The sequence below is a fragment of the Gekko japonicus genome, unplaced genomic scaffold, assembly GCF_001447785.1.
Source record: "Gekko japonicus isolate JY-2015 unplaced genomic scaffold, Gekko_japonicus_V1.1 scaffold507, whole genome shotgun sequence".
In the NCBI taxonomy this organism is placed as follows: domain Eukaryota; kingdom Metazoa; phylum Chordata; class Lepidosauria; order Squamata; family Gekkonidae; genus Gekko; species Gekko japonicus.
In genome coordinates, this window is record NW_015172020.1 from 1012254 (window position 1) to 1031165 (window position 18912).

An 18912-nucleotide genomic window follows, 5' to 3' on the forward strand; every position below is an offset into this window, starting at 1 on the left:
GAAGTCTGGGGGGAAAAACCACAACTCTAATGCTACTTGAAGAGCTGCTGGGGGGGAGGGGGGATAAGAGCCCCTACCTGCTCATGGGTCAGCTCCAAGCATTGAGAGTTCCCGCCCATCCAGTGATCTTAATATGACAGCACAACGAGAGCAACACAAAACAGCAGATGATACTTTTGAGATGCTTTATTGCTGCTTGTTGTTTTTTCCCTGTAATGGACTTGACCAAAGGTCCCTATTGCACATCTCTGGCTTTTCTTTCTCTTTTTTTGGCATCCTTGAGAAGAATGTGGTGAGACAGCACACTTCAAATGCCACAATGTTTTTTTCCTACTACTTTTATGAGAGCATGTTACGATCATTCAGTGAGCAGAACATGCAGGAACTGAAAGGCTCATAGTGCAACCTGGCTGTGGATTGTTACCTGGCCCTGGCTTAAAACCTTTGTTTTATGGCCCAAGCCTATATTATTCACCACCATGGTCTCTCTTGCCCAATAGTTGATCTCCAAACCTCTACACGAGGCTGGCTGCTCTCATCTTGTCTATCCCTGCCCCCCAATTACAGTCCAGTTAATGTAAGCTGACTCCAAAATGCAACAGGTGCTGCTACACTGGGAGAAACCGGCATTGTGTGGCTGTATTGCAGCAAGGACACCTGACCAGTGAAGAGCTTCACTAGACTTCCTCAGTCTTCTCAGTGGGATGGGGGGAAAAACAACCCTAAATTGATACGTTCAGTTTTAACAGGCCTTTCTTTCCCTCCCATTTAACATTCACAACTTATGGCTTTCAGACCAAATTGTGCTTTTAGTGTTACTTGTGATGACACCGTGGTGGTCTTGCCGGGTGAGAGAGGTTCTTTTCTTTGCCTTTCCTTACCCTCCTGCTGCACCATTACCTGTGAGCTGCAGGTGTGTGGGCTTACGTGGTGCCATGTGGGCCACAGACACATTTGCTTGTCTGCAGGTGCCTGCAGCTGGCAGAGGCTTAAAAAAAAAAAGAGGACTCTGGCCATGGCAGTTACAGAGCAAGAGGTGCTCTGAGGAAGAGGTAAAGGGGCTGTGACTTCAGACAAAAGTAGAGAGGTGGAGGGGATGGTGGTGTGGCGGCCCCTGCCTTTGACATGCTGAACTGAAGGGCTTCCTGGGAACAGCTTCAATATACCCAGGAAACGGGCACCCACTGGGCTGAGCTGCATGCGCGCTCAAAGGCTGCTTGGAGTTGCTGGAGGCTCTCGTCCACATCATTGTTCACCAGCGACAGGTCGAAGTAGTGGGCATATCTGCTCCGGATCGCTTCCGAATCCTTCTGCAGTTGCTGCAAGGCTTCTGACTGCACAGGAGAGATGGGGAGTGAGCAACAGAAGTCAGACAGCTGGGATCTCAGTTACAAGTACAAAGTGAATTACTGCTCTGCTGTGGTTCCTAGCTGTGCGTGCAACTTGCAGAAGGGTCAGGAGGTAGCTAAACCCTCTGCTCAGAGATGGGGAGTGAGCAACAGAAGTCAGCTGGGATCTCGGTTACAAGTACAAAGTGAATTACTGCTCTGCTGTGGTACCTAGCTGTGCGTGCAACTTGCAGGAGGTCGCTAAACCCTCTGCTCCACTGTCACACCAAATCCCCACAATACACTTTGAACACCCAAGAGCTTGGATACAGGATCTTTTGAGAGGTAACTGAAAATTTCATGTTAAATTGCACGCGTACCCCACTGGTGCTGGGCGATTAGGTAAAAAAATCCAAAGGCAGCAGCAGAGCAGATTTTGATCTGTACTAAGAGTATTAATACAGAAAAAGCTATGGTTGCCCTTTAAAAATCATAGAAGGTAGCACTATTTTGAATCTGGCTCCAGCACATTCTACAGCTAAGAGCCAGTAGCCCTTGGTGGACTTAAATCAGTTTTGTGCTTTCCTTCATTGAATTAAGTCTGCACCATTTCCTGTGGTCAAATGTAAGACAAACTGAAGATTTATTAAATTGCCGCTGCTTTTGGATTTGTTCCCGCTGAACCAAACTCAAGTCCCCTAGTCCAGAAATCCAACCAGTTCACTTCTCTCCTACCCCAAATTCTGTGACTTCTATGCCTTAATGTTATAACTGAACAATCAGCAGGCATTTGTTTTTCAGCCTTGTGCCTGCCCGAGGGAACAGGCGTTCTGCTCAGCCTCTCCCTATCAGGTTCTGGTATGAGCAGTGTCTGGTGCTCGGATTCATTGAGACTAGGGAAGATAATGTTCTCCAGCTAAATGGTAAGATAAGAGGGTGTGGGATGAACCCATTTTCATGGTGCAAAGAATATTGCAGGGCTCTGAAAGCGGAGGAAGGTTGGGAACCTGCTGGGTGTTTGTAGGCATTAAGATTTCCTCCTGTGGAATGTGGCTTTCTCACCCACCCACCCCGGAATAGTATTTCAGTGCATTTGGAGCTGCAGCAGGAGGCTGTGCTCTGCTACACCTCAGCCTGTGTTCACAGGGAAGTTGGGAACCTCTTAACAATTCAGTTCTTCCTTCAAGCTATGGCTGAAGAAAAGATCTCTCTTCAATAGGGCATTTTCTGTAAGTATGATATGGTAAGTAAAGGAGACTTTTCACTCACTGCCTGCACGGAAGTTCTGCCAGGAATTCAATGCACCCCATGTTCAGTTGCATAAAAGGAAAATGGGGTTGGGTGGAATTAATGTCTTGCATGGGTGGTGGGGGAGGGCTAGCTTAGAGCAGGAGGTCGCAGTTGCAGACTGTTTTGGACTTGAGCACTTTCTCAACTCAAAAGACCAGGCAAGGCAGGTGACATTCCCCAAGGTCGCTAGGGGGGAAAATCAGCCACAGAGGGTTGGTGGAGAGCGCACAGGCCATTCATGCAGGGCAACAGTCAGGTCCTATAAGCCTAGTGCATAGCATGAACCGGAGTCCTTGGCAATGCTTAGGGGTTCCTTTAAGCAGTCAAGCTGAAACAAAATGCCCCCCCCCCCCCCCCCCCCCCAAGCTGATGTTTTGAGGAGGGTTGGCACAGAGCATCACTACCTGGTCAGCCTTGTCTGTGGGAGCAATGAACACGATGAAAGGTGAGAACTCGGCCGTACGGATGATCTTCAGGGTCTTGGAGGAATAAGGAGAACAAGGAGCAGTTAAGAGGTGGTCTCTGGTTCTCATGACAGGCCTGCCAACGATGTTCCTTTGCTGAGTTTACTAACTTTTAGGAAAAGATTCAACCATCTTTTTTTTACAAAAAGTACCTTCCTCTCACCAAAGTGTGTTAAAATGAGGTCACAATTCTCAATATAACCCAGAAGGGGGCGAGGCAGTTGGGCTACTCTGGACACTCCAATGAAAAGGGTAAAGTGAGTCCTCAAGGGATAAAGGGGCCAGAGATCCATTAGAGAGCCAGTTTGGTGTAGTGGTTAAGAGTCCGACTCTAATCTGGGAGAACGGGGTTTGATCCCCCACTCCTCCACTGCACCTGGCTGGACGACCTTGGGTCAGTCACAAGCTCTGGCACAGCTGTTCCTGAAAGAGCCGTTTGTGTCAGCTCTCTCAGCCCCACCTACCTCACAGGGTGTCTGTTGTGGGGAGGGGAAGGGAAAGGAGTTTGTAAGCAGCTCTGAGACTCCCAAGTGAAGGACGGGATATAAATCCAATCTTCTAGGGGATCATTCTCATTTTGTTTTGCAAGGCAAGCACAACAGGTGGAGGGAGTGGGGTCAGACGGTAAAGGGCTTCTAACCCTTCCCAAGACTTCACCCTCCTACTTTCATGCAGCTTGATCATGGCCCAGTTCCCAGTATTATTTCGAACATCCAGCTGCTAACCATTACACTCTAAAAAAAAACCACCACGTGTATTGGTCTAATAAAAGCAGCATGTCTGCCAGTGCTGGGCCTGAAGCCCAGGCAAAACAGGTAAAAGGCAGATGTGTGTCAGCTAAGTGCACCCTTCTAGTTATTCCTTTTCCACACTTCGTAGAGCAGAGACTTCAGAGCTGGTTTGCCATTGCCTGCCTCGGCATGATGGCCCTGATGTTCCTTGGATGCATCCCCCTCCAAATACTAGCCAGGGCCAACCCTGCTTAGCTTCCGAGATCTGATGAGAGCGGGCGATCCAGGTCAGGTCTCCTGATCCTTACAGACTGCATTTTATTTCTGGCCCCAAAAAAAAGTGTGCCTACCTGTGGCTCAATGTCCAGAATGGCGATTTTGTCTTGTTCGTGGATCTTGTGTACAGATTCAAATTTGGTGCCAAACATGTTGCCCTGGTAACTCCCAAACTCCAGGAACTCGTTGGTTGAGATGTCTCTAGTCATCTCCTCTGTGGAAACAAAGTGGTAGTCTTTCCCATCCACCTCGCTCTTCCTCTGGGGCCGAGTGGTGTCTACAAAAGAAAACGACAGAGGTGAGGGGCCCGCGGGGGGGGGGGGGGGGGGGGCAGCCGTGCCTATAGAGCCAGTCTGAATTATTGAGAGCCTTGAAGGAGGGCAGAATAAAACTTCGGGGTATGGTCTCTGCAAATGAAAAGGGGCTCAGTTGCTGCCTTTTGGCCCAGAGGGTGAGCAGTGGTCACATGCTCCTCTGTAAATTGTAAGGGCAGAGCTTATGGGCAAACAACTCAATCCTAGGAAGTCTCTGTCTAAATTCAATGAGGTTTAACTCCCTAGTGAGTTTGTTTAGAATTACAGCCTTTTCCTGGAGAGTTCCTGTGTAATATCTGCTTTATTTACGGTTATGCAAGCAGTGCATAAAGTGGAGAGAAAGAAGCAAGCCTGCACAATGGCAGAGAGAGAATTGAGTCCAGTGGTTAGAGTGTTGGACTACGATCCCATTCAGCTGTGCAGCTCATTGGATGACCCCCAGGCCTGCTAGTCTCTTCTTCAGCCTTGACCTACATCACATGGTTGTCAGGAGGCTAACCAGGGGAAGGGGAATCCATATATGCCCCTCTGAGCTCCTTGGAGGAAGGGTGGGATAAGAACACTCAATTTTCACTGTAATCCAATTCACAGCCTCACCTGGCCCCATTCCTCCCCCCCCCCCGAACACCCAACCGCTGTTTCTCACATGCAGTCTCCCAGCTTGCGTTTGAGACTCCATCCTCTGCCAGGGCATTGCCCGTTCAGGGCACCCATCCACATCCATTTATCCCACATTCTCATCAGGCATCACTTTAGACAGGAGTTGGACAGCAAACCTCACCACAGTATACACCAGGCCTAAGGTCATGAGCCAGCAACCTTCTGCAAGGGGTTCAGATGCTACAATGGAGAACAAGGTTTGGAGGGACACTTACATGGAAGAGGGTATCCAAATTTCTCTGGATTCTTGCTGAGCAGGGTGTTCTTAATGTGGCTTCGACCAACCCCGCTGGCCCCTGGTCCAAAGGGAAGAGAAGTAAGTGGGAGGAAATCAGCCTCAGTACCCATTCCTCTATCTGAGGAGCCTCCATTTACTATGAGCAAAGTAAAGCTGCCAGCCCCAGCCTGTCTAGGTCACTCTTGGGTACTCTGACTGGCAGTAGCTCCCCAGGGTCCCAGAGGTTTCTCATATTATCCAGTACTTGATCTTTTTAGCTGGAGATGCCGGGGATTGAACCTGGGACCTTCGGTGTGCCAAGCAGATGTTCTACCACTAAGCTGTCTCCCCACCCTACAACTGCACTGTGAACCATTCTGGACACAGAAAAAAATCATTCTTCCCAGCTCCTGATTCCACACGATATCACTATTTTCTTTTGTACCAGAACAAACAGCAATTATCTAATTGGTATGTGTCAAATCACATTTTTGTTTTTATGAATAGGGCATTCACAGCCCTGGTCTCCCCCATCAATTCCCCCTGCCACTCCAACCTCTTCTTGAAAAGAAGCCCATGACACTCTGCATCCCAATGAGCAGGTTTCTGTGATCACAAAGTCCCTTCAGGAAGTGGACACGCTGGACCTTCTGATGATGGTACCCAGTCCTGGCAACAGGACGGAGGGTGAACAAGCTTGCAGCCAATCAGAAAACTCTAACTGAAATACTCCACCTGAATGATTCACTTCAAACATGGGCTGCAGGTAGGGTTACCAAGCCTCCCACTGTAGTGAGACATTTCCTGGCAACCCAGGAAAAAATGGGGTCTTGTGCCAGGTACTGACATCACTTACGGAAAAAACAGAAGTGACATTATGGGATGTGCTAGTATTTTTGAAACTCTATGGCTTTAACATAAGTTTCTGTAAATCCTAGAGTGTCCCAGGGCGTCACTGCAACTACCGCTAATTTTCAGTGACGTAAGTGTACCAGTGTGACCCCGGCATGCCAATTCTCACCCTCTAAATGCTCCTGGGTGTTGTGAGCTGCAGCTGGCAGTCCTAGATGTAGGTGAGTGGGCCCTTTGTGGTGTGAATCCAGGTAGATTAGAGCCAAGAAAGGATGAGTGAGTTACCTATTAGCACCAGTGTCTTCCGCTTGAAGGCTGGAAGTCTTACCACCTCTTCATACGACACAACATCCAGCTGGTCAAAAACTAAAGGAAGAAAGGTTGAAAACTGAACCAAGCATCAAAAGACATCAACAACTTCAGCGGCCTACCATTCCTACATGCAGACTGTGGTCTCCATGAAGCTTAAAAGACTCTTGGAGAACCCAGCGAAGCTCTCACCGCATTGGTAAACCTGTTTCTGGGCCGCACAGGGGCTTACATGACTGAATGCCCCCTGCATGGAAAAAGGAGGATTCCCCTGAGCAGAGAAGACTAGATATAAGGGAGAGAGTGATGCCTGAGACCTTCTCCTTTTTTCTGTGTAGTAGGAATCGCTTTGCATAATGGAATGTTCACTTATACGAGCTCCCCCCCCCAGTCTAAAATGATACAACCAAACACAGATTTAAAACTTTAAATTAGAGCTAGGTCTGAAAACAGTCTGATTAGATTGGTAGACAATGGATTCTTTGTCATTTTGCTGCCAGTGCTTCCTTGGTCAATACTGACATTATGGGCATGCCATGATTACATCATGTAGAGAAGAAGAGGAGGAGATTGGATTTATACCCTGCCCTTCACTTGTGGAGTCTCAGAGCGGCTTACAAACTCCTTCCCCTCCCCACAACAGATGCCCTTTGAGGTAGGTGGGGCTGAGAGAGCTCTTTCAAGAACTGCTCTTTCAAGGACAGCTCTTGTCAGAACTATGGCTATAGAAGTTGGTCTTGGCTGTAAAACACCATATCCCGAGTATCAGTTTTCATTTAAAAACACACCCTCTCCCTCCCTCTCCCAGGCTTGAACCCACTGGATTTTTTCCCCCACGGGCACAAAGATTTCTACTTGCAGAGTAATTGATTTTTTCCCCATGTGCAGAACCTGAGTTACGACACTGCAAAATTTGAAAATGTCAGTAATCTCACTGCAGGCCTTTGTCACCTTGTTCTGCTTATGGGTTTCCCGGAAGCCTCTGGCTGGGGAAACAAGATGCTGGGTTTAGAGTGCAACCCAGGAGTAAGCCCCACTGAATAGACTAGAATAGGCTTCTGGGTAGACCTTCTTAGGCTTGCGCTCTAAGATGGTATTTTGGTCAGATCCTGGAGGGCTCTTCTGCTGCTCCTTTAAGGCATTACATATTCATAGAGGATATCGAATTAGTCATGATAGCTAAGTGGAATCTCCATGCTCAGAGGCAGTGTCTCTCTGAATACCAGGGGGAGGCTCTGGCCCTCGTGGCTCGCTTGTGGGTTTGCTTAGAGACATCTGTTTGCTACAGTGGGAATTGAGATCCTGGACCCAGGGTGTAATGGATGGCAAGTTTCTTCTAACACAGAACTTTTCAGTAGTGTACCTTGGTCTTGATTTTGAATGTGCTCAAAATGCCATCAACATTTGCTATGTTGGGACAGAATAATGATGATGATGTGTGTGTAAGGGAACAAGCCTGAAAAGGTGGGCTCTGTTATAGCTCCCTCTCTCTTGCCTTTAGCCTGCCTCACAGGAAGAGTAACAGTCCATCCCAAGAGGGCGTGCGCTTCTGATGGATTCTCTGGTTTGTCGACACCTTCAGTATCTGAGACCGGGCATGGAGCCGATTCAGTCTTGGGGGGACCAAAGCAAAAAAATGTTTCCTCTCCCTTGTTCTACTCTCCCAGCCAGGGATATATAGTCTCTTGTTATAGGCCAGACAAGGTGTCATGCAGCTATCCAATTTCCTCCAGCAAAGGTCTCCTTACAACCTGCCAAGTAAACAGAATTCAAAGGCTGCTTTCCCAAGGCAAATGCAACAACAAAGCATTTGAGAGATCATCCAGCCCATGAAGAGGCCATAGGAAACCAAATCATGTTTTCACTCTTTCTCACATGCATACAGAGGCCCAATTTGCACATGCAGCGATGCAACACCTTGGAGGCTCCCCATGCAGCAAAGCGCCTGCATGGACCAGCTTGCTGTGCTCTTCCACAAGTCTTCACTGACCTGTCACATGCTCCTAAGAAAAGAATGTGACAAAAGGTCACCAAGACCACATGGTGAGCCACTCCCATGTGGACAGATCACTGCATGGTAGAACATCTCCGAGATTGCATTACATGTAGCTGACATACTGCTGTTTGTATGCTCAGACAATAATAATAATAATAATAAAAAACCCAGCAACTGGCAACTGGCATATCCCAGGGACAAAACCACCCATTTGGCCCTCCCAACTGCAAATCCACAGGAAAGAGGAGTAGAGGATGCAGATACAGAACTTGTCAGAAACCCATGCTGGGGACTGGTAGAGCAGCCTTGGCCTAGACTCCTCCTCAAAATGATGGGAGCATCACAGCTGCAAATCGCACGCACACAAGGCTCAGTGAAGTTGCAGAATCATGCTTCTGTTCACCCGGAAAGCAGTCCTTCCTTGATGGGAAGATGGGATGTAGGGTGATAGTGAAGGGGGAGGAAGGAAGAGGTGCTCACTTGAACTGTGCTTGGCCAGATATTTGTCTTTGCATTTCTTCTTCTTGCCAAAAGGGCTACAGTTCTGGGCTTGACCGGGGTTGCTTTGAGTCATGCTTGCAACACGCCTGAGGGGAAAAATTAACCACGTTGTGAGAGAAGAAAGTGTCAGATAAAGCCTGCTCTTTCCTAAAACGATCATAAGAACATAAGAGATGCCAATGTTGGATCAGGCCAAAGGCCCATCCAGTCCAACACTCTGTTGCACACAGTGGCCAGAAATACCAGTGCCATCAGGAGGTCCACCAGTGGGGCCAGGACATTAGAAGCCCTCCCACTGTTGACCCCCCCCAAGCACCAAGAAGACAGAGCATCACTTGCCCCAGAGTCCCTATCTATACCTTGTGGCTAATAGCCACTGATGGACCTCTGCTCCATATGCTTATCTAATTCCCTTTTGAAGCTGTCCATGCTTGTAGCCGCCACCACTTCCTGTGGCAGTGAATTCCATGTGTTAATCACTCTTTGGGTGAAGAAGTACTTCCTTTTATCCGTTCTAACCCAACTGCCCTGCAATTTCATGGATCAGTTTATCTTATATCTAGCATGCCCATATCCAGTCAGTGCACCGGTCCATCTCAATCAGTGCTGTCTGCTGTGACTGGGAGCAGCCTTCTGGAATTTCAGGCAGAGGCCTTTCACAACACCTGCTGAGATCTTTAATGCAATGGACTTTTTCTCTTGCTCATACAATAATAGAACTCAGGAGGCATTGAGTGAAATTGATGGGAAATAGATTCAGGACAGAAAAAAAGAAAGCATCTCTTCACTCAAGTTCTGGCATTCATTGCTAGTGGATATAATGCGGACCAATAGCACAGATGGCTCTAAAATAAGATTCGATAGATCCATGGTCACTAAACGGCAGCGCCATGTTCAGAGGCAGCAAACCTCTGAATCCCACTGCTAGAAGGCAACGTCAGTGGAAGGTCATGGTCTCTCAATACCCTGTTAGATGGCTCTCCAGGACTGCTGGTTGGTCACTGTGAGAAACAGGGTGCTGGACTAGAGGGACCACTGGTCTGATCCAGCATAGCACTCCTTATGTTCTCATGAATCTAAGACTTCCTGACTATAAAGCAACTGGTCTGTCACTGAGCTACTGAAGCAAAGGGAATCCTGTCAAATTTGAACCATAATCACAAATCTCATACCGTATTCGTTTTGGAAATGGACAGAAAGCAAAAGCGCAGGCTGGCTGCATTCCGATTTGGATTGGACACTGTGTTGATTTTTCTGTGTGGCCCTTTTCCCAGCCTCACTGTGAACAGGGGACATTGGACAGAAATATCCAACCTCTGGCCCCTGTGCTGCTGCAGCAATCCAGCACTCGAATTCCATTTCCCTGAAGTTGAAGTGTACACAGATTATTTGTCTGAGGCAGTGAGAGCTTCCTTTTTCATGTGTAGCCACCATTGCCCCAGGGCAAAACCAGCCCTGCTGAATTGACAAGAACCCTCCCTGCAAGGGGGAAAAATTGTTTTCTCTATTTCCCCAACTGTGCCTTCTTCCCCCTGTCTCTAACAAATTAAGGAAGCAGTAAAATTGACTGGATGGCCAGTTTTTCTCGTGGCCAGCATGGTGAAATTTTTAGAGTGTCAGACTAGAACCTGGGACTATAGAACCACTTCCAAAGCAGCCTTTTTCTCCAGGGGAACTGATCTCTGTTGTCAGGAGACCAGTTGTAATAGTGGGAGATCTGAAGCCACCACCTGGTGGTTGGCTTCAGCTAGAAACCCTGATGGAACACACACAAAGTTGTAATCCACAATGGCAGCTCTGCCATATTTTCTCTAAGATGCTATGATCCGTGTACAGCCTGTGTGGACCAGTTCTGACAGAAATGATAAATCTGTGTCTGCACTGTGCTTGACTGACTGAACACCTCTCCATTTAAAAAAGAAAGTCCTGTACTTTGAAAACTAGCATGTGGGGGAAAGTCTTGGTAGGAACCCTTCTTCCACAACATACCGATTTCTGTGTAGATGGACCTGTTTGGAATGGAGAAGTATTCCATCACATTCACCCTCTTCTCTAGTATGAAATGGTATGGCCCAGACACAGGCTTGACAGTGCAACAAGAGTGAAGACTATTGTACTGTGTGCTTTGCAGGGGGCGTGTTTGATTGAGGCAACCCTAAGACTTAAAATATTATCTTGGCTTTTGGAGGGGGGGGCTGTAAAAAAATCACTAGCTTTTCTCAGATATTCCAGTGGACCCAGGCTTCAGAAGGCATTCTGCTGAATGGGAAACCGAGATCAGGGCTGATGGCAAGCAACCGATGTGGCATGTCTAGAGTTTGGACAACGCTCTTGGAAACAGAAATCACCTGCCAGCTTCTACGTAAATTGCCAATTTGCAGTGCAGTGGATCTCACTGTCTTGAGTGCAGCCAGAAGAAAGCCAGCTGGGAGCCAGAAAAGGGGCACCATATGCAATCGAACGAGGGAATCATCATCATCATCATCATCCTCCAACAGGACATACCATTCTTGCAGCTCCAAAGAGGGGATAAGTCCAGCTGACCCATTGGAGGAACCCATCACCCGGCCCTGCCACCAGTTGCTGTCATCTTTGTTGATGATCTCAATGACGTCTCCTGTTTGGAACTTCAGGCCAGCTTCCCTGCAAGGGATCAAGGTGTCCTTTTTGGGGTCGTAGTCAAACTGGGCTCTCATGAACATCTGGAAGAGAAGGGTCAAAGGTCAGCTGGAGAATGAGCTTTGATTTGCAGGAGAAAAGCAGGTGTCATCCCCAGTCAAGCAAGAGATTAAACTAGGTACACGAGGGGCCAACATCAGTAGAGACATATGCACCCTTTCCCACCCTTTTTGCACTTCTCTTTCTGCCTGCCAACAAGAACACATTTCAGCATAAACGTTACTTAGTACACCTGTATTACTGCCTTCCTCCAATGAGCCCAGTAAGTGATATTAGAGTGGCTTAACCTCACAACAACCTTGTGAGGCTGGACAAGAGTAACCTGTCCAAGGTCACACGATGAACTTCAGGGATCTGAAGTTCAAGGATTTGAAGCAGGGGTATGCATTTGGATATTTTCAATCCGAAACAGTACCCAAAATTCCCTGTTTCATTTCCCAAAATTTTGGGATTCAGTTTCATTTCCCAAAATTTTAGAATTCAGTTCCCAAAACGTTACTCCTGAAATTTTGAAATTTGGGATGGTTACTTTGGCTATTTTGTATGGGTAGTGCACAGAGATTCTTTTGAACTGTGGTGCTGGAGAAGACTCTTGAGAGTCCCTTGGACTGCAAGAAGAACAAATCAGCCAATCCTAAAAGAAATCAACCCTGACTGTTCCCTGGAAGGCCAGATAATGAAACTGAAGCTCAAATACTTTGGCCACCAAATGAGAAGGGAGCACTCACTGGAGAAGACCCTGATGCTGGTAAAGATTGAAGGACAAAGAAGATGGGGACGGCAAAGAATGAGATGGTTAGACAGTGTCATCGATGCAACGAACATGAAGTTGAGCAAACTTCAGAGGATGGCGGAAGACCAGAAGGCCTGGCGGGAGATGGTCCATGGGGTCGCAAAGAGTTGGACTCGACTGTGTGACTGAACAACAACAAAAGTGCACAGAGAGCCAGTTTGGTGTAGTGGTGAAGAGCTGTGGATCTGGTTTGATTCCCCACTCCTCCACGTAAAGCCAGTTGGGTGACCTTGGGCCAGTCACAGCTCTCGCAGAGCTCTCTCAGCCCCACCTACCTCACAGGGTGTCTTTTGTGGGGAGAGGAAGGGAAAGTGATTGTAAGCCACTCCGTAACTCCTTCAAGTAGTGAAGGGTGGGGTATAAAACCAACTCTTCTTCTTCACGGAAAACAGCAGAAGTAGACCCAGCCTCCACATAGATTTACCTGATATGAATGAGAAGGAACCTCATCTCCAGCTAGCAAAATGAATGTGGATCTCACAGTCTGATGCAATACAGCGATTCTAATGCAACTGATAACCTTATTAGAGGATTCTGAAGGCCATCCTCCTTACATCCAAAACATGTATGAAAAATAAGTTCTGTGACTACTAGGACAAACACTGAAAACTGGAACAAAATTAGGTAGAGTTTGACAGGTACAGGGACTTTGCAACACCTGGACAAGTGATGATCAGTGTGGTTAAGTTGCTGGAGGTTTAGACTAGGAAGACCTGGATTCAAAGCCCAACTCAGCCATGAAGCTTATTGGGTGATTTTGGGAGAGGCACTCTCTTAGCCTCACCTATCTCACAGCGGCATTTATGAAGAAGAAGAAGAGATTGGATTTATACCCCACCCTTCACTACCCAAAGGTGTCTCAGAGCGGCTTACAAACTCCTTTCCCTTCCCCTCCCCACAACAGACACCCTGTGAGGTAGGTGGGGCTGAGAGAGCTCTGACAGTAACTGCTCTTTTTCAAGCTCTTATCAGAGCTACGGCTCTTATCAGAACTACGGCTTGCCCAAGGCCATCCAGCCAGGTGCAAGTGGAGGAGTGGGGAATCAAACCCGGTTCTCCCAGATTAGAGTCCGCGCACTTAACCACTACACCAAACTGGCTCTCAGTACCTTAGAAGGCCAGGAAGACTATTCCTCTGTCCTGCCCAGTTTCATAACTTGCCCTTCTTGGCTTCACATTACACATGCACCAGCATAAACCACGGCAGACACCATCCATGCCAGACTCCAAACATTTCTCTTTCTGTGCTTATCCATGGTCTGCATCTCACACAAAACCAGCATTAGCACTGGAAAATAAAAGGGCAGGAACTTGCTCCAGATGGGGAAAGCGAGCGTGCCAGCCTCAGTTAGCAGCATGATATCTGGACCTGACCCTTGTCTTCAAAGAAAAAAAAAATCATCTGTGCACAGCCTTAATTGCACCATAGGCATCTTCCATGCAGCAGGTGCTCGTGTCCTGTTCCAAGGCTGGCTTCCCATTCCCTCTCCGCTTAGGACCCTTTTCCAGATGCCTGCTGTACAAGCATAGAAGAATGGGCCATAACACTTCAATGTGTGGGTGAATACTCCTCTGTGATGAAAGCTTCCTGAAAATAGTAGCCCATCAAGTCAGGGAGTTATTTGAAGCACATCCTTCTTGCTAATGGGCTAATTCTGTTCTTTCTTCCAAGATAAATCTTGACTTTATTCAATTATTTACTTCATTGTCCACCTTTCTCGCAGAGACTTGGCTCTTACCTTGGGGAGCATTCAAAAATGGTATTCTCCCCCCCCCAACACACACACAACACCTGTTAAGTCAAATAGTGACCTAGGGTTGTCAAGTCCCCCCCTGGCCACTGGAGGGGGCTGGGATGTGTGTGTAGAGTTGCCAGATCCAAGTTGGGGAACTCTCGGAGATTTGGGGATGGAGCCTGTAACAGGGACTCAGCGGGGTAAAATGCCACAGAGTCCACCTTCCAAAGCATCCATTTTCTCCAAGGGAACTGATCTCTGCAGTCTGGAGAGGAGCCGTAATTCAGAGCTGGAGGCGGGCATCCTTAAGTATAGCCCATCGTGTCTTCACCTTTGTCTCCTCTTGCGGCACACATGGATTGGGGACTTGCATTTCTTTAGCTGACATCCCTCCTTGCTTCCACTGTGGAACTCAAGGTGACATTCCTAGGGTTCCCAGGAGGTCTTCCTCCAAAGCAATAATCAGACCCAGGTTGCGAGGTCAAGTGCCTTCAAGCCATGCTCTGGGATCACCTTTGTAGCCATCATGTGCCTCCCTGCACTGTCTGGGAAACGTGCAGGAGGAGCACATGCCTCAGTCCCTCCCCAGGCCACTGTCGTCCCTTCCCCTACTCATCAGCCTACCTTTGACCTCTTTCCATCCCACCCTCACCCCATCCTTCTCCATCTCCTACAGATCTAGGGTTGCCCAATGGGTCCACCTGGCCTAGCTCTTGTGCATTTAATCTTCTCCTACCGCACAGCTATGAAGAAAGGGAAGGGTTTGCTTTTCTTCATCCCCGTGCCTCCATGCTGGGGGAAGCGGCAACGTTTTGTGAGCCTTGCCAGAAAAAGTGTGAGAGAAGTGTAGGCTTTGGATGTGCGTGGGAAATGACTTTTCACTAGCCTACCCTTCAGTGGGGAAAAGGGCAGGGCAGAGATAGGCAACCTTTTCAGTCCAAGTGCCAGGAAACACCCACACTTTCCTACCTGTGAAACCGTTGTCGTGTTAGACAAACATGTTGATGAGGTTTGCCACTGAAAATGAGCAAAACCATGCAGATTGCCCTAACTTTCACAGGTTACAGAATCCAGATTGTTCTTGGCTTAGGAATTTGGGTTCTGTTAAAGCAGAATGTTTTAAAGTGGCCCTGGGTTCAGGTGGCTGGGTGTCTTCTTTTGTGGAAGACAGTCCCCTTTTCCTCAGTAAAACTGGCTGAAGGTTTGGAGTTGTGTGGGGGTTTTTTAACCTGAAGGAGCTTTCTGGAAACATTTGAGTGACAGGCTGTCATTCAAGAAGCTGAGCTCTGCCTGCTGCCTCAGACAGAGCTGGCAGGATAGTGAGCTCTATTTATACTCAAATTATAGTAATTATGTATAAATTTGCACCTACGAATGTCACTTAGCAGATGCAATTTTGTACAAATTGCGTCCTCCTCGAACCTTTATCGGTCTTCCATAGACAGCCACTCTACCCAGGGCTTTTAGCTGGGGAAGGGAAGGGGAGGCTTTTGAAGATGCTTCCCCAGCCAGCCAGCCTGCCAAGGTTGAGAGAAGGGGTTTAAACTTTAAACCCCTTCTCTCTGGAGTCGCGCTGCAGCGCGATCTTCCCATTATATTCTATGGGGCCATAGAATATAATGGGAAGATTGCGCCACTGTTGCGGCGCGACTCCAGAGAGAAGGAGCTGGGGAGGGGGAGCTGGGGGCGGGACTTGTGCCCACTCCTGGGCTGCTGGAGCAGTGCTCCGGCCCCAAATGACCCCTGGTGTGTAGTATAGCCAGGAGATCCTAAGATTGTCAGGCAGCCAAAAAGTCCAGCTCTTTAGCTTTATGGACCACTAGGTGGTGAGCTAGACTTGTTTTTAAGGCAAGAGATGTTTCAGAGGTGGCTTGCCATTGCCTGCCTCTGCATCACAACCCTGGTATTCCTTGGAGGTCACCCTTCCAAATACTAGCCAAGGCCAACCCTGCTTAGCTTCCGAGATCTGACTAGATCGGGCTAGCCTGGGCTATCCAGTTTGGAGAAGTCAGGACAGATTGGCTAGCTTGATCACCTCGAGGTGGAGTGGCAATTACTCACAGGAATGGCTTTAAACTATACACTCCAAAAATCCCTAGAAGGCATGCCCAACAACAACAGCTGAATGGAACCTCCAGGTTCAGAGGCAGTGTATCTTCAAAGATCTTCAAAGAACAAATGCCAAAGAAAAACAGTCAAAAAAACACAGTGTGAGCATTCAAAGGTATCTGGGCTGGCAGCCCCAGGTCGTTCTTTGGCCTGGTCCACAATTGAAGCAGAATGAGGTGCCAGAGTTCTGAGGAAGTAGAACGTGTTATACATATTAGATTCCAAATAAAAAATGAAGTCAAATGAGGGAAAACAGTTGGACCAAAAGTTGACTGCTTTCTGAGCATATTCAGGAAGTACACGATCTTTTATACATGAACTGACATAATCAAGAAAACAATATAAAAAAAAAATGCCGTTATTATTTAGTATAAGTTAGTTATTAGAGTTAAGATAAGAATTGAATTGTGCTATCCTGTCTTGTTTTTACCCTTGTGTTAAACTCTTTGTGATCCAGCAGCGGCAGCCAACTTCTAATCACCAGTGATTTTAGTTTGTTTTTTGGTTGTCCGATAGGTTTTGTGTATCGCCGCCTTATCTGTGTGGCTTTCTCATGAAGTAACTTTCTTCCTTTTTCTTTTGGTCTGCAGACCTCATGTCAGTTTGCTTAAAAGACACCGATGGCTGCACATGTGATCAAAAGAACAACACAGAGGCAAGTCCCCTTATCTGAATACTCTCACAGACACTGTGAAGCCATTAGCCTCATGGAGGAAACAAACGATACCTGTATTTTGCCTATCTGTAACCTATCTGTATTTTTTTCCCCTCAGGGAGATAAGAGCAATCGAAGGGGGTGTGTGTGATTATTTAGATCAGAACAATGGCATGAGGGGAAGGGTTCCCTTTAAACTTTAAACCCCTTTAAACCACGAGATCCAGTCACAGATCTCTGCATCATATCAGTTTTGGTTCTGACTCACTCCTTCATGGAGCTGCAGTGGCTCAAGTGGTTAAGACGCTGAACTGCAGGCTGTGGAAGGTCGGTAGTTCAGCAGTTCGAGACCCGAGTTGCCGCATGACGGAGTGAGCTCCCATCTCTAGTTCCAGCTCCTGCCACCCTAGCAGTTCAAAAGCAAGAAATTGCAAGTAGATAAATAGGTACCGCTTCAGTGGGAAGATAACAGCGTTCCGTGCGCCTTGGTGTTTAGTCATGCCGGCCACATGACCACGGAAAACGTCTTCGGACAGCGCTGGCTCTTCGGCTTGGAAACGGAGATGAGCACCGCAGCCCTAGAGTCGGACTCGACGGGCTTTCGAGCAAGGGAACCTTTACCCTTTACCTTTACCACTCCTTCATTCACTGTTTCTCCCATACAAACAACTTTCTCAGCTTCAGATCGCCAAATACTGACAGGGTTCTAAAGTGGGGGGGGGGGCAGGCTGAATGGGATTTTCAGTCATCAAGCAGAACTTCACACTCTCTGCATTTCTTCACCCCTCCCTATAAGCAGAAACAACATTACGAAAAATCTGCAACTATACAGTTACTAGGAGTAAGGCACCTTGTGAGAAGAAATATCATGAGCTCTAGAACGAGGCTTCAGGTGAGTGTCCCGGCTGTGGCTGGTGTGGCTGTGGAGGGAGGGGGTTGATTTCCTTCTGCTTCGCTGTAAGCGAGGGGGCTGTCTCAAGTTATTTTGCTGCCCCAAGTGGGTAGCATGAGGTGAGCCGCATGGTAACACCCCTGACTTATGTTGATTTGGAGTTATTCAGTGGCAGCCAAGGTAGAAAACCACCTCCTCCTATGCCATGTTTTTCGGGTTTCAAGGGTCTGGAAAGCAGTTCCGTAGCCAGTTACAGGGCTACCAACTCTGCGTTGAGAAATACCTGTAGATTTGAGGGGTAAAGCCTGGGGAGGGCAGGGTTTGGGGTGGGGCGGGACCTCAGCAGGGTATAATGCCATTGAGTCCACTGCCCAAAGCAGCCATTTTCTCCAGGAAAACTGATCTTGGAGATCTCCAGGTGCCACCTGGAGGTTGGCAATACTAAGGGGAGGGCCAGGTTTGTTGAAGGATTTCAGTGAGGTAGAATGCCATAGAGCTCACCCTCCAAAGCAACCATTTTCTCCGTGGGGATTGATCTCTGTAGTCTGGAGATCAGTTTAACTGACTCCTTGCTAATGCCCCACAGCCTTTTGGGACTCCCAACTTGGGAGTTGTAGTCCTAATCCCCTTTGCTATAGTTTCAGTAAGGCCAGCTGAGAACTACAAAGGTGCAATGTGTCAAAAGTGGGGGCATAAGAATGGAGGAGCTGGCGGGACCAGCCAATAGGACACCAAGGCAGCTTGCCCAGTGGCCAATGAGAGAGGAGGTGAATCCAGGCCCCACAGGGAGTTTGGCAACCCCCATGAATGTTTAAGGGAAGATTGGCAGATGTATTGGGAGAAGGTGAGTCGTCGGGGACACGGCTAGCCTTTTATATATATCTAGATTAGCAGCCCAATAGCCAGCCTAGCCCGATCTTGTCAGAGCTTGGAAGCTAACCAAGGTTGGCATGGTTAGCACTTGGATGGGAGACCACCAAGGAAGACAGGAGGTTGATGTGTAGAGGAAGGCAACAGCAAAGCACCCCTGTTCATCTCTGGCCTTGAAAAACCCATAGTCCTGTGGTCACTATGAGTCAGCTGCAACTTGACTGCATACTGTTACTATTA

The 18912-nt window shown here is 47.9% G+C and overlaps 1 protein-coding gene across 1 annotated transcript in view; it reads right to left on the bottom strand.

The window, feature by feature from the left end:
- Window positions 1-311: 311 nt before the first annotated feature.
- The window catches only part of MPP1 (membrane protein, palmitoylated 1), a gene marked incomplete at its 5' end in the record, with an annotated part of 21829 nt that continues 3228 nt past the window's right edge, over window positions 312-18912 (bottom strand). The window contains 7 exons of the mRNA XM_015420495.1: window positions 312-1334; window positions 3023-3097; window positions 4164-4366; window positions 5279-5359; window positions 6418-6498; window positions 8918-9024; window positions 11444-11640. Of these exons, the coding sequence (XP_015275981.1) occupies window positions 1158-1334; window positions 3023-3097; window positions 4164-4366; window positions 5279-5359; window positions 6418-6498; window positions 8918-9024; window positions 11444-11640 (921 nt within the window). The remainder of the gene's footprint in view (window positions 1335-3022; window positions 3098-4163; window positions 4367-5278; window positions 5360-6417; window positions 6499-8917; window positions 9025-11443; window positions 11641-18912) is intronic.